The sequence below is a fragment of the Geotrypetes seraphini genome, chromosome 3 (genome assembly GCF_902459505.1).
Source record: "Geotrypetes seraphini chromosome 3, aGeoSer1.1, whole genome shotgun sequence".
In the NCBI taxonomy this organism is placed as follows: domain Eukaryota; kingdom Metazoa; phylum Chordata; class Amphibia; order Gymnophiona; family Dermophiidae; genus Geotrypetes; species Geotrypetes seraphini.
This window is the reverse complement of record NC_047086.1, coordinates 193,214,444-193,229,109: the sequence shown is the minus strand read 5'-3', so window position 1 is coordinate 193,229,109 and position 14,666 is coordinate 193,214,444. Positions and strand designations below refer to the sequence as shown.

The window sequence follows — 14,666 nt, the reverse complement described above, 5'->3', positions numbered from 1 at the left end:
CCCTGCACATTGGTGGGAGATTGTCAGCATTCTGGAGGGAGTTGGAGAAAATTTCCTCGGACTGCTGGGTCCTAGATCTTATTTTGAGAGGGTCACAAGATCACGTTCTTTCGACCTCCTTCAGATCTGTTCATCAACTGCCAGAAAAAGAGACCAGGGTCTGAGCGACGTTGCAAAGACTATTGAACATTCAAGCCATAGAACCAGTTCCCGAAGAAGAGTCAAGCTCTGGCAGATACTCAGTATACTTCATAGTGCCGAAGAAAGGCACAGAATACTGGAGACCGATACCTGGATACTGATCCTAGACCTAAAGTCTGTGAATGCTGCACTGAAAATACCACACTTCTGTATGGAGACGGTTCAGTCAGTCATTTCTTAGCCTCCCTGCATCTGACAGAGCACCTTCTTATTCCTATTTTCCCAGACCACAGAAAATATTTGAGATTCCATGTCCTTTAAAGGCATTTCCAGTTTGTGGCTCTGCCTTTAGGGTTGGTAATGGCCCCATACACCTTCACCAAGGTGATGGTGGTGGTTGCAGTGCACCTCAGCAGGATGGGATACAAGTGCACCCATACCTGGAAGATGGCTGATCAGAGCGTCATCTAGGTTGGAGTGCGAGCAGGTAATGCAACAGGTTGTGGATCTACTACAAGATCTGGGCTGGATAGTCAACTTCAAGAAAAAGTCATCTAGAGCCAACCCAATGCTTGGAGTACTTGGGAATCTGCTTCAACATAGCGAAAGGCCGCATCTTTCTTTCCAAGCCACACAAACAAACTTAGGAAGCAAATTTCAGAGCTCTTAGTGAAACCGAATCCAACGGCCTGGTATTACCTCCAAATGCTAGACTTGAAGGCTTGAAAGTAGCTCCCTGGACGAGCATGATATACATCCCCTACTGGATTCCCTGCTCTCCACATGGTCCCCATAGCAATATTCTCTCCAGCTACAGCTTCCTTGGTCAGGGGAAGAAAGGAGCAGCTTGTGCTGGTCACTTCAGGGGAACTTCTAATCAAAGTGCATGCCCCTCCAAATCTCCTCTTAGGTGACACAACCAATGTCAAACTGTTCAGCTGAGGAACCCATTGCGGAGGTCCTCCACTGCATGGCCAATGGACACTCCGCAGAGAAAGTGGACCATAATTGTATAGAACTTTGAGCCATCCATCTAGCTTTGAGGGCATTAGAGAAGCACCTGGAAGGAAAAGCAGTTAGTGTTCTAGGACAATGCCAAGGTAGCTTATGTGAACAGACAGGGAGACACACCAGAAGTGCTCCTTTATGTCTGGAGGCCCAGTTGTTGTTCAAGTAGGTGGAAGCTCTCTGCAGTCAATGTAGCAGGAGTGGAAAACGTACAGGTCGACTCAGCCGGTAGACTTTAGACCCAGGGGAGTGGTTGCTGTCCGAAAGAGAATTCAACCTCATTGTCCAGCATTGGGGAAGACCAGCGATGGACTTGATGGCTTCAGCCAAGAATACAAAGGCAAATCACTTCTACAACCGAAGAGATGAACTGGGAAGCGCAGAAAAGTGGCTTCTTGGGTTGGGTCATCCGTAGAACTGCGAATCGCCCAGGTCTTTTGATCCTTGTAGCTCCATATTGGCCTCGACAGCCTCGGTATGCGAATCTAGTACATTTTCAACGAGATAGGTACATCAAACTTCTGTTGCACATGGCTCCTCAGTCAAGGACCAATTCTCATGAAGAATTTGGAGCAATTTGGTCTTACATATGGCATGGTTCTTGAACGCAAGGCCTTAACCCGTAGCTAATAAAACTGTTCATGTTTGCAGCTTACACTAAGGCCTGGAAGGCTTTCTAGCTATGGTGTGCCAAAGAACAGGTAGAACCATTTGAAGCACTAATTCCTGTGATCCTGGCATTTCTGCAGGCCAGCCTAGAAAATGGACTATGGATGGCGTCTCTCAATGTTCAGTGGGCCTCTCATGCTTCCGAGCTCGAGGGGGAAAGCTATTTCCAGCATCTCATCCAGCTGTGGCCTGGTTTTTGAAAGGGGCACTCAGATTGCGGCCTCCTTTCGCCAGCCTTTTCTGTTCTGGAATCTTAATATCATCTTGAAGGGTCTTTCTAAGCCTCCATATGAGCCTCTTCAAGAGGCGTGCCTTCTGGATGTCTGACACTGATTTGTTATGTCATCTAACGTATAGAATCCTGTGTTATCTAATTGAATGAAAGATTAGGTTCTTACCTGAATAATCTTCTTTCTGTTAATACACACAGGAGTCTGTACGGCCCTCCCTGTGGGTTTTGCAATTTATCTGCTTTCTGCTTCGGACAACCCTTTAGTCTGGAGCTGGAGTTTTCATTTCAGTTGGGTGAGCATGTTTAAATAAATTGCTAATTCAATAATGAGTTTGTTAAACTTTGGAGCTCCTTATATGTTAGTGCTAGTTGCACTCAGCATGTTGGTTCATTGATACATCTATGTTGCCAGTTCATTTTAATTATTATTTTTCATGAGAGCAGAACAGAAATGTACGATATCTCTGAGGATGTTCCCCGTGCCCCTCCTCTTTTCTTTTGTTACAGTGGAGAATGATTGCTTTGGTACAAACTGAAGAGGGAGCTATACTCCACTGATGAAGGAAGAGCTGAAAGATGTGATTGACATCCTTCTGCAAGCAGTTCGCGAGCATGGATTGATTATCTAAAGTACAGACTGTATTAACAGAAAGAAGATTATCCAGGTAAGAACCTAATCTTTCATTGTGGCTGGCAGGGAGAGATGTTTCAGGTTCTCCCAATGTTTTAAAAGTAGCTTCAGATTTCTCTGTCCCTCTGATTATTCTAGTTTGTGTTTGGCAATATTTCACAGTAACTGGTTCTACATAGTACAAGTTCCTGCTACTTCACTGCTCCATAAAATAACTGGCTAGTTTTTCCCTCTGGATAGCAAATTCCTTATGCTAGAAATGGACAAAAATCCATCCATAACAAACCTGGAAATTAAAGCAACCAAATACCCAATACAGATTTCACTCAAAATCCTGGGAGTATGGATAGACAGATGCTGCACAATGTAGACTCAAATAAACAAGACTACCCAAAAAGCATTCTTCACAATGCGCAACCTAAGAAAAATTAGAAAATTCTTTGAAAAAGAACAATATAGAATTATAGTTCAATCCCTTGTACTAGGTCTTGTAGATTACTGGAATATCCTCTACCTACCTTGCCCCACTAACATGATCAAACAACTACAGACCGTTCAGAACACAGCTCTCAGACTGATCTATTCACTTAGATAATTTGACCACATCACTAATGCCTACCTAGACTCACATTGGCTACCGATTCGAGCTAGAATTCAATTTAAACTATACTGTCTACTCTTCAAAGTAATCTACGGTATGACTTCCGCCTATTTATGCAATCGCCTAAATCGTATCCTTCCAACCAAAACAAGGAGATCACAGACCCCCATTCTCTTATCCATCACTCAAAGGCACTCAGCGCAAAAAGCAATATGATCACCTCCTAGCAACGCAAGCAGCAAAACTCGAACCCACCATCTCCAAATTATTAACCACAACATCTGACCTCAAAGTATTCCGTAAAAAAATAAAAATTCTCCTATTCAAAAAGTATATTCAATCTACTTAAACTCCCCTTCCTCCTATCCCCTCTATAACTTTCCAAGTAGAGTCCTCCTGGTACCATCTTCACAACGTCCCAAAAAAGTAACCGGAAACCCAAGTAATCAACCTGATTCCTAACATCTCCTACTAATACCATCTAACTATCATCGAAAGGAAATCAGATAATCCTCTAACCAGAAATAATTTCCTTTGTAATGTAATTTCCTTCATAATGTAACTTCTTATTTAAAGTAATTTCCTATGTAATGTAACCAGAAATAATTTCCTATGAAACGCATCCAGAATTAATTTTCCTATGTATTGTATACTGAACCTCAATTCTGTAACCTATATCAGCAATGGTTTGGTGGCTGTGCTTTAAATTCCAGGTCTCAAGGAACATACCAGCTTTCACTCCTTGGCATGCCGTCTTTAAGATCTTCTAACATCAGATCCTATTGTCTGACTGGAACTGTTGGGATGTTCATATCTTATCTCTATCTCTGTTTTTTATCTTTTCTATCTTTATCTTTTTTAATTATTGTTTTCTCAGGTACTTAGTTAGATTGTGAGCCTGTGGGACAGTTAGAGAACTTCCAAGTACCTATCTTTATTTATTTTAATTTTATTGTATCTTTATTGTAAACTGCTTTGAACCTCATGGTATAGCGGTATATAAGAAATAAAATACTGTAAAATTAAATTAAAATTAAATAGCAAGATGGGTAACTTGCTTCTTTTGTTTGTAATTAACTGGCAACATTAACCTTCCTAATGATATGCTCTCTCCAAGGGGGGCACCTTGTTCAATGGCAGGCCTAGTTTTGCTTAAAAGAAAAAAAAGAAATTAGAGGGCTCGCAAGAGATCACTTTTCAGATGTGATTGGACCCATGGCATGTACTGCTAGTAGAGGAACTCAGTTGAATTTGGTTCAGACTTGGCACATTTCTAACCAGACATTTGTAGTGAACAGCTTTTTGTTATATTTATTAACAATACCTCTGGTGTAATAGCCCTAATCCGTCTTTGCAGGACCCTGGAGCACCTGGACTCTGAAGGAGCCCCGTTGCCTGTACTCCAAAGTTTTGTCCCCCGGGCCACCTCGAGTTCGGGAGATGTGCCGGATCACTTTCCCCTCAGGAAAACGGGTACAGGCTGCTTCTCATCTCTCTGAGACTATGCCACTCTTTTTCGGTGCTGAACATGTTGGTTTGCTGAGCTGGGGGGGGGAGGGAGGGAGCAATGGGGTTGATAGGATGATCATGGAATGTTTGTGAACAGTAAGGGTATGATCTCGCTAATGCGGCCCTTAGGTTGAGATTCACAGTGAAGGCTGTAGATTTTACAAATATTTTAGGTTAACGCCTTGTTAATGGAAACTTTTATAGGCAATAATCACAATTTGTATCAGTTTGCAAGGAATAGAGCCCTGCAGAGTGAAAGCTTCTTTCAAGCAAACCCAGATTGGGTTTGTTACAATGAGTAAAGCACTTGCTAGTATTCGTATGCAGCAGCCCAGGCTCAGTCCAGCAATGAATGGACTCTGTCAGCCTGCAGCACCTCAGGCTCAACCCAGGATGTTAATAGCAGTAAAGTGAGAAAACTCATGGTGGGGTGTTCTGAGCAGAACTATCATTGGGAAAGATGGAGGAGAAAGAAAGGAATAAACACAGGGAGTTTGGGGGATGCAATCTCTAATCCCAGTCCCATCACAGACTCTTAGGAAGAAATTTTACCTTGTTTGGCTCAAATTTAGAGAGCTGCAGTCTGGCAAAGATATCCCAGTTCCTTCACTCTGTCTCTTTAGAAATGTTCCGGCAGGCCCCTTATCACAGAGGTGCTGCATATCCTTCTAAAGGGCAGCCACTTTAAAGCATTTCAGCATCCTCGGTTTAGGATGATGCATGGATCCAAATTATTTTTAGTTCAGTAATGGGATTTTCACCTTTTCTGTAGCATCGGAGCCCAACTTGAAGGTGAGGTACAAGAAGGTAGTGGACAGGCGGAAAAACCCCTTGATGCGTAAGGAGAGCGCCCCGCCCACTGTGAAGCGGAAACCAACTGAGACACTAGGTAGGTGGCTTCCACAGTCAAATTTGCTGGGCTGAGCCTAATGCGCTGAAGGCTGTGAGTGACCATGGATTCCTGTGCTGAGCCCAAGGTATGTGCAGGCTGTGAATGGCTATGACTTGCTAATTGAGCCTGACGTGCTGAGGGCGAGGTGTATCCCTAGTAGAGAATGACAAGGGGACAAATTTGTCCCTGCAGGAACTCAATTTCCCCATCCCGTCCCCGCGAGTTTTGTTGCTGTCCCTGCCCCATTCTGTAAGCTCTGCCTTAACCGCACAAGACTCGAACACTTTTGATTTTAAAAGTGTTTGAGGCTTGTGCAGATGAGGACAGAGCGTGCAGGAATGGGGCAGGAGCAGGAAAAGAACTCTTTGGGACATGATGGGAAAATGAGTTCCCGCGGGGATGGGGAAAAATTTGTTCCCGTGTCATTCTCTAATCCCTAGCATACTGAGCTGAGCCACTGAGGGTGTAATCCTTTAATTGCACACCTTTTCTTAAGGTGCCTATTCTGTAAAGGAAGATCAGTGCTTACTTTCTTTTATAGAATATTAGCTTAACTTGGTAGACACGTACATATAGGCTTCGTCATGAGCCCTTAGTCATAGAGCTGGCAAAAGTGTATATTTGTGTTCCAGAGAGTATTCCAGAGGATCCCAGAAGAAGCCAGATCACCAACGATCCAAAAGTCCAAATCCAATTTTATTCATTGGATTCTAATTGGTTTGGATCATTTGATGTGTGGCAGTCTGGTTTCTTCTCGGATCCTCTGGATTGTTCTTCTTCTGGTGTGGACCTTCATCTCTCTTTGCTTGTTCCAGAGACTAACATGCTTAAGTTATAGCATTTGCTAAGTTGTGCACCTAAGTGTGAGTCCTGCCCAGACTTCATCTATGTGTACACCTCATTTATTCCCTCTTAGCTGGATGGGAGCCCTTCAAGAGCATTGCTGCCAGGGGCGGGGGTGGGAGGGTGTTCAAAATTGTGTTTTCGGTCACCAGGGATCAGGCAGGTTCCCAGGAGTCCTGCAGAGCTTTCCTGACCCTCACTATTGAAAATGTGACAGTGAAACAGCACCCCCTACTGGCAGGCTATAGGTGGAGGACTCCCACTCAGCTTAGAGGGAACATTCGTGCATCTACCTGTAAGATATGCAGATATGTGCAGAATAATGCTTAGGTGGCTTTTTAGTATCTGCATATGAGTGTGCGCACATACATGAATACAGCATTATTCTAATCATTTAGGTGCAAGATTGGTGTGTGAATATTGGTGCCTGTTTATAGACTTGCCCCTGTAGTGATTTCATTGTTTTCTTGTCTCGGTTTCAGCAGATTCCTCTCCCAGCAGCAGTAGTACTCCTGTGTCAGGCTGCAGCTCCCCCAATGATAGTGCGGCTGCGGAAAATGGCTCCTTCTCCTCCCTACCCAGCGTGACAGCAGAGGTAAAACGCTTCTGTGCTGTTCAGACACATCGTAAATGGTGAAAAATGGGACCAGCCAGAGGATAGTTGGCTGTTTTGGAGAATCCTATGGCTCCAGCCTTTCTTCTCGGCCTTGGAGCTGTGTCCCATCAGCTGCCTGGACGCATCTTGTCAACCCAGTAGCCAAATCCAATGCATTTACCGTTTGCTGTGTGGACCGTGTAAGCTTTTGTTATGTGAGGTAGATCTTGTAAACTTTCCACCAAGGAATTAGTTTTCCCAATGGAAGAGACATCTTCTGAATATAGATGAATTAGGTCTTGCTTTAAAATGCTATAAAACAACACAGTTTGCTTAAAATACTTTTATCCCAGGACAAGCAGGCAGCATATTCTTTACGCATGGGTGACGTCACCGACGGAGCCCTCGGTACGGACCTTTTTAACTAGAAAGTTCTAGTTGGCCGCACCGCGCGTGCGCGAGTGCCTTCCCAGGTCTTGCTTTAAAATGCTATAAAACAACACAGTTTGCTTAAAATACTTTTCTCAGCATTGTAAGGCCCCGAAGACATGCATGTCATATGCATGATAGAAGGTGCTTGGGATAGACGGACCTCCTAGGTACATCCAGTTTTTCTTAGGTGCATGTATGTAGTAAAAGGAGCTACTTCCTGCCTGCTCATTAGCTGAAGTGGCTCATCTCCAGCAGGAGCACTCCCTGGCACAGTTCAGTAAACTGCAGACTGCTAGCTCCTGGAACTGCACCCATCTGAGGAGCAGAATCCAGGGAGGATTCAGCCCTCTTCACATGGGCTCAGAATTCTAGCTGCAAACAGCCCCCCTAATAATGCTCCAGGGCCTAACATGCATTGAAAGAACAGGTAAAGGTTGGAACACCGATACATTAAGCAGAGGGCAGACCTCGGTGAACTCTAGACAGGTGGGGGTGAAAGCCAACAGCATCCAAGAATTGTGAGGATACTCTGCTTTTTCATTCATTAACACCCCTTTTTCCAAATCGTGAAAGCGTTTTTTAGCGTAGGCCAGCATTCAGGTCAGAATTCCTATGAGCGTCGGGAGCAATGCAGAGCATTCAGCATGCCAGCCTGCACTAAAAAATGCTTCTGCGGTTTTCTAAAAGGGGGAGAGGTTAAAAATTTTATAAAGTACAGTGGTGCCTCACACAACGAACTTAATCCGTTCCAGGAGCAAGTTTGTTATGTGAAACGTTCGTTGTGTGAAACGCGTTTTCCCATAAGAATACATGTAAAACAAAATAATTCGTTCTGCAGCCCTGTTGTCCCATAAGAATACCTGTAAAACAAAATAATTCGTTCTGCAGCCCTACATTTCCCTCCCTCCACCTCACCTCACATGCAGAGCCTGCCAGCCTTCTCCCTCACCCAGCCGCACGATCTGCAGGAGGCTAAGAACTTCGGGAACTGGGTCAGTTCCCACTGCAGCTCCATGTGACTCTAGGCAAATCACCTGACCCTCCAGTTGTCCTAGGTCAGTGGTCGGCAAACCGCGGCTCGCGAGCCGCATGTGGCTCTTTAGCCACTTGAGTGCAGCTCTGCACTTGCCTAGGGCCCGAAACTGTCAGAAGGGTCCCAGGGCTGGCGTAAGAGGGGGGAGCATAGATCTAAGGGGCCCTGCGATCCAAACTTCTTTATTAAACACCTAAATTTTCCTTTTCAGAGGGACCCCGACATGGCAGCTGTTCTCATAAACTGCCGGTAGCTGCCCCGAAGCTTTCCCTTTGCGGCGATCTGCCCTATCAGAAACGGGAAGTTGCAGCAGAGGGAAAACTTCGGGGCAGCCGCAGGCAGTTTGTGAGAATGGCTGCCATGTCGGGGTCCCTCTGAAAAGGAAAATTTTGGCTGGAGAGGGCAGTGATCTCTTGCCTTCCCTACTGCTCCTCCCCCGTACTGTCCAGCTTTCCCTCCCCTGCTGGCCAGAACTCCTCATCTTTCCCCCAAGAAATTCAACAGTTTTCCTTCCTCCCTCTTCGGCTGTACCAGCAGGTTAGTTTGTCTGCACAATATTCACTGCTGCTGTGCATCAGCGGGTCTGGCTCCCGGCACGATCTCAAAAAGCTGTGCACGCGCAGCTGCTGGAGTTGATCAATGTTCTCTCCTGCAACTTCCGGTTTCCGGTTGCGTCAGAGGAGAAGATTGAACAACAGAGCATGCGCGCATGTGCTGCTCCCTGAAAGCGTGTGGCTGGCCGAAAAAGAAAGCCGGAAAACTCGGCATCCGAGGTAAGGTGAGGGTGCTGCTGTTCCCGGCTCGCATTAGGAAGCGGCGAGAGTAGTTCCGCCCCCCCCCCGGGCCCCTCGGGCGACTTCGTTGTGTGAAACGAAGTTCGTTATAGGGAGCAAGACAAAAAGTTCGTTATGCGCAGCGTTCGCTGTGCGAGGCGTCCGTTATGCGAGGCACCACTGTACTTTACGAGAAGGTGCTGAAAAGTTCTCAGCCCAACCAAGAAGCGAATGACGTGGATATGGTTCAATCAATAATCTGAAACGATGTCAAAACACAAAATTTTTGTTTCTGCAAACTGGCACTTAATGACATATGAGAACTCTATTCAACTAGAGTGGCAAAATGACACTCAGAACTTGAGAAGTTGATTGGATAGGCTGAGAACATTCCAGCGCCCTTTCATAATTAGTTTTATTGTTATAAAAACATCTCAGCACTTTTTTTTTTTTTTTTTGTATTGTGGATGTTTGTTCCTTTTATTACCTGCATTCCTCCTCATCTTTTGCTCTGGATCCTCCATCTCCCTGTACCACCTGCTTTCTTACATGTCAGCTTTGTCCCCACAGGGAGAAACAGAGCGGAGAACTGTCCTGGGCTTGGCACCACACAGGGTTCCAGTTCTGAATGGTCCAGTTCTGACGGGTGCTCGCTCTCCCCTTTTCATTCCTTCGGGGCTGGAGCAACATGATCCTGTGAGCCCCCTGTCACCCCGTCTGCAGCCCGTCATCATCTTGGAACCTTCCGTTACTCATGCACCGCTAGTTGCTGGTAGGTACATGTGTGGCACCTGCTTGGTTGGTTCTGTGTCAACATATCCTGTACATCAGTGGCTGATGCTTGGGATACACTGGAGGTGCAACACAGGCAACCAAATATGAGCTTAGGAAGCGTTGGGTTAGAAGTGTGTTGCAAACTTTATAAGCTGCTGGCACACTAATCTCTGGGCTGCGGTTGGAAGGCACTGGGAAATCACAGATGTTTGATGCAATGAAGTCAAAGCACATGTGTGATGTCATCATGTGGAGTCCGTGATACATGGATGTCCTCCATGTATCCCTGAGACGGCCCTGAGACTCCTATTACTGCCGGTGTGGGGGGGGGGGTGTGCTGCAGAAGGAGAGGTGAGGAGGAGGAGCCAGAGGCACCAGCAAGGAGGAGAGGCGCAGGTGCCAACTGACTGGCTACAGGACATGTCTCTCACTACGAGAGGCACATCCTGTAAGCAGTCAGCTGGTGCCGGCACCTCCTTCTCCTCGCCAGCATCTTGGGGTGCACCTGGAATCCTCCAGGGCACACTAGTATGCCGCAGCATACAGTTTGTGATACACTGGGTTAGAAAGTAACAGAGGGTTGAGGAGAACATTGACTGTACACCTATTTGCTTCATCCAGATTTATGAGGGATGAAAAGGTTTTAGATTAGATGGACATATTTGTCTTTACCTGTTGTCAATTTGTGTTTTCTCCAAGCTTGGCTTAAGACAGAGTCTGGCTCAGTTCATGTTTAAATAGCGCCACCTGCTGTTTGTTTTTTAGTAGTGAAGTAAGCATTAGTTATTTACAGGAAGGAGGTTGGGGGGAGGGGGGAACGCAGCAATATTCAGCCGGCGGCAATACATTTACTGACCTCTGCTGGTGTTAAACATACAAATTCAATGCTGGGCTGTGCCTAGGCTTGGCTTTGAATTCCTGAATTTCTGGAGCTGGCTAACACATTGCCGGTTAAGTGTGGTATTTAGCATTAGCTATGGGTTACTGCATAAAGATAGGACTGACTTTTTATGTGGTTCCATTTATGCAGTTACCTTGGCCGTTAAGTGCTAAATATCAGCACTTCACCAGCCAAGTCCTGACTCCAACTCTAGAATGCCACCCAAATAGCTGGATTTCAGCTTGGCACTAACCTGCTATTTTCAGCAGCATTGACCAGTTAAGTGCCACTGAAAATTATTAGATAGCCCCAAACAGGCAATGTAATTGGCAGAGTCCTTTCTGGCCAATTAGACTATATTAAATATTGATCCCAGATTCTCTGTGAAAATGAACATAAATTAGCACTACCTGAACAGGGTATATGAGGTGTGACTGGCAGGGGCTAGGCACAGATTAGTCACATGGCAACATGTAGTGGGTAGATGGTCAGAGGTTCTTTTCTTTTTACTCAGCTGTTCTGAGCGAGGCACAGAAAGTAGCCAGACTGGTAAAAATAGCTTGGGCCACAAGAGCTGAATAACTATTGCAGGAATAATTTGTACAGAAGATGCCATTCAGTAAATTGCATAGGTACCCCAAACTCTCTGATTCACAGAGAGCTTACAGCTTTAGTGGCTACCAGGCTGCACACCAGCCTGGCAGCCGCTAACAGCTAACTGTTTTAACAAAAAAATATAGCTTACAGATGCAGGAAAGAGGGCCCTTGTCACCTCCCAGCTTCCCCAGTGTGCCTGCATGCTCCCCAGCTTTCCACATCAAAAAAGAAAAGAGACACGTGGACATTATCTGCCAGCCAACTCAAGTAGCTCCTTGTCCGTTTGGCAAGAATTAACATTTAAGGGGGCAATAATCGAAGCGTTTTGTGTAGATTTGGTAAAAAAATTTCTCTACCATACCCTCACCCTCATACATGGGTAAATAGATGAAAACTCTTCACCAGGGTGCACACGTTTACCCTCATAAAATGTGGGTGGAATTGGCTTGGGGCACGAGAGTATGTGTGGAGTTCTCATTGTAATATCTTGACCTTTGCCTAATGTTCGGCATCACATATGTATGTTTTTGTTTTATTATGTATGTAAATTTTGTAACCCGCCTTGGATAAAGGCGGACTAGAAATGATACTAAACTAAATATTATAGAAAATAAAATTGTACTGGTTGAGGGTCTGTTCCGGGGACTCTAAATTTTACTTTTTTCCTGCCTTAATGATTTAATTAAGGGCAGTATGCAAGAATCTGTGATAAACTCAAACACTGAACATGGGCCCATTAGCTTTCAGTGTAGCTATGAAACGTCCTTTCTTCCCCTGATGTTGTGTTTGTCTCTCTCATAGTTCCAGGTTTGGGAGCTGTCCCCTTTCACTTTGCCCACCAGCTCATCCCCACAGACCGGCTGCCTGTGTCTGGCCAGCATAAGCCACTTGGGCGGACAAGATCGGAGCCCCTTCCTCAGAACCCCAAAGGGGTCCATCAGCAGTACCTGTACCAGCAGCAGCATGCCCAGTTCCTGGAGCGCATGAAGCAGCAGGTTCCTTTAAGCAGGGTAAGAGATGGGCTGGGTGGAGAGGGGCAGGGAAAGATTAAAGCTTAGGCAAACTAAGTACTTGCCTACAGCCCAGATGTTTAGGAAGGGTCCTCTCGGATGTGTTATACACTGGCTCCAAAGGCAGCTGCTGGCAGAAGGAAGAGGGGGATAGCCTAAACCAGATATAACAGCTACCAGCAGAAGTTTATTTTCCCCACTCCCCGTGCATTGTCTTTCATTCAGGGAGAGTTGATGAGCAGCACGTCTTACCTGCTGCTTTCTCCTTTGCTGATTTTCCCTCTACCGTCAGAATCACTCAGGACCTATTTGTGGCAGTTTTAAATTGCTTTTATATTGCAATGGAAGATCCAGTGCAGTTGCTTGCCTAGAGCAGTGGTTCCCAACCCTGTCCTGGAGGACCACCAGGCCAATCAGGTTTTCAGGCTAGCCCTAATGAATATGCATGAGAGAAATTTGCATATAATGGAAGTGACAGGCATGCAAATCTGCTCCATGCATATTTATTAGGGCTAGCCTGAAAACCCGATTGGCCTGGTGGTTCTCCAGGACAGGGTTGGCCTAGAGCACACCAAAGAGTTAATCCTGCTAAAGGGAGGAGCTGGGGATGGCGTGCTCTTCTGACAAAGGGGTTAAAGTTGTAGCTTAGGCAGATCTCACATTTCTAATGCAATATGTGTATCATTCTGGACAGTAAGGTAATCTCCCCATGCTCGCAAACCATGCAGAAGGAACCCATTCCTGATTTTCTGCTCCTCCTCCTTCTCCAGAGGGCTCTGCTGCCCCCGGCTTTTCCTTCTGCACATGAGCTGGAAGCTGTCTTTCTGATCTGCTCTGTATATTTCTTTATAATTATTGGGAGGGGGGGTGTTTCACAGATTTTGTGGCTATTGGTCCACCATAGCTTCTCAGTGCGGGGGAAAGCTCTGCCTGCCTAAAGAAGAAGCAGACTTGGGTCTGCAACTGGCAGGTTAATCCCTTGGGAACCTGTTTTGCCAGCCTACAGAAAACTTTGTGGAAATTGGGATCCATATCCCTAGTAGCTTAGCTCCCTTACGGAATTGCAGGGGCTTGAGCGCAGGCTGTTAGGCATCCATAGGGGGCTCAGCAGTGCTCTTCAGGGTGCCAGCTGCAATTTTGCCCCCCCTCTCCCTTCACATGCATGATTCCACGGGGGTTAAGGATCAGTCTAGCTTTGGGCCAACTGGCAGTCCAAAGATCTCGGCATTTGGAGGACTGGCTGATTGAAGCAGGGATTCTTCTCCCAGATCAAGCTGCTACTTAAGAGCTGAGGCAAGCTGCAGCATCTTCAGAGCACATATCACAGTGAGTAAGGTTAATACAGCCTATAGGCAAAATTGAGGGGAGGGGGTCTTAAAAACCTATTTTGGAAAGTTTCTGCCACATCTTCCACAGTACGCCACCTCTAAAATCCTAAGGCTTTTTTTTTAAAAAACTTTTATTTAAGGTGTTTTTGAGCTGCTTTTTTGGTGCCAAAATGCTGCTATGGCAGCCATCTTGGATTTCCTGATTTTTATTTATTTTTCCCAAGTTCTCCAGATCCTTCAAATCACCTCGTTTTGCCTCAGAACTGGCAGGAATGGAGTCCTTGGACTATTACCCCTAATTCATGCCAGTTTTGTGCTGAATGGATGCCGGAAGAGCACCCTTGCACCACATGCTACGCGGTACGTGAAGGGGATGCGGGAGCATCAGGCTTAGCCTCTCCTTTTGTCTCTATGGCTAAGAAACCTCTAGGGGGGGCTGTCTACTGAGAAAAAATCCTTCCTGGAGCCCCGAAACAGTGGCATACCTAAGTGTAAGAGCGAGGAAGCTGTGCAGCCCAAGAGCCATAAGGAGGAGTTACCTGAAGGAGACTCAGTGATGCCCAGTAAAACCTTTTCTCCAGAATTTGTTAATTTGATGTGGAGAACTTATTTAGATAACCGGGATCCTCATATGAGGCTTGCCAGCGAGCCAGGGGTCGCATAAGGGAGCTTGGGCTCACTGGATGCATTAGGGTCTTTGGCAGCAGCTGACCAGGAT

The 14,666-nt window shown here is 45.8% G+C and overlaps 1 protein-coding gene across 8 annotated transcripts in view; it reads left to right on the top strand.

Moving 5' to 3' along the window:
* HDAC7 (histone deacetylase 7) overlaps positions 1 to 14,666 on the top strand; it is a 543,111-nt gene that overhangs the window by 431,054 nt on the left and 97,391 nt on the right. For 4 of the 8 annotated variants that reach the window (XM_033936587.1, XM_033936586.1, XM_033936584.1 and 1 more), the window contains exons 5-9: positions 4,640 to 4,755; positions 5,564 to 5,680; positions 7,009 to 7,121; positions 9,930 to 10,131; positions 12,412 to 12,620. In XM_033936587.1, coding sequence (XP_033792478.1) covers positions 4,640 to 4,755; positions 5,564 to 5,680; positions 7,009 to 7,121; positions 9,930 to 10,131; positions 12,412 to 12,620 — 757 coding nt within the window. The remainder of the gene's footprint in view (positions 1 to 4,639; positions 4,756 to 5,563; positions 5,681 to 7,008; positions 7,122 to 9,929; positions 10,132 to 12,411; positions 12,621 to 14,666) is intronic. The other 4 variants (XM_033936585.1, XM_033936583.1, XM_033936589.1 and 1 more) reach the window with 3 other exon arrangements.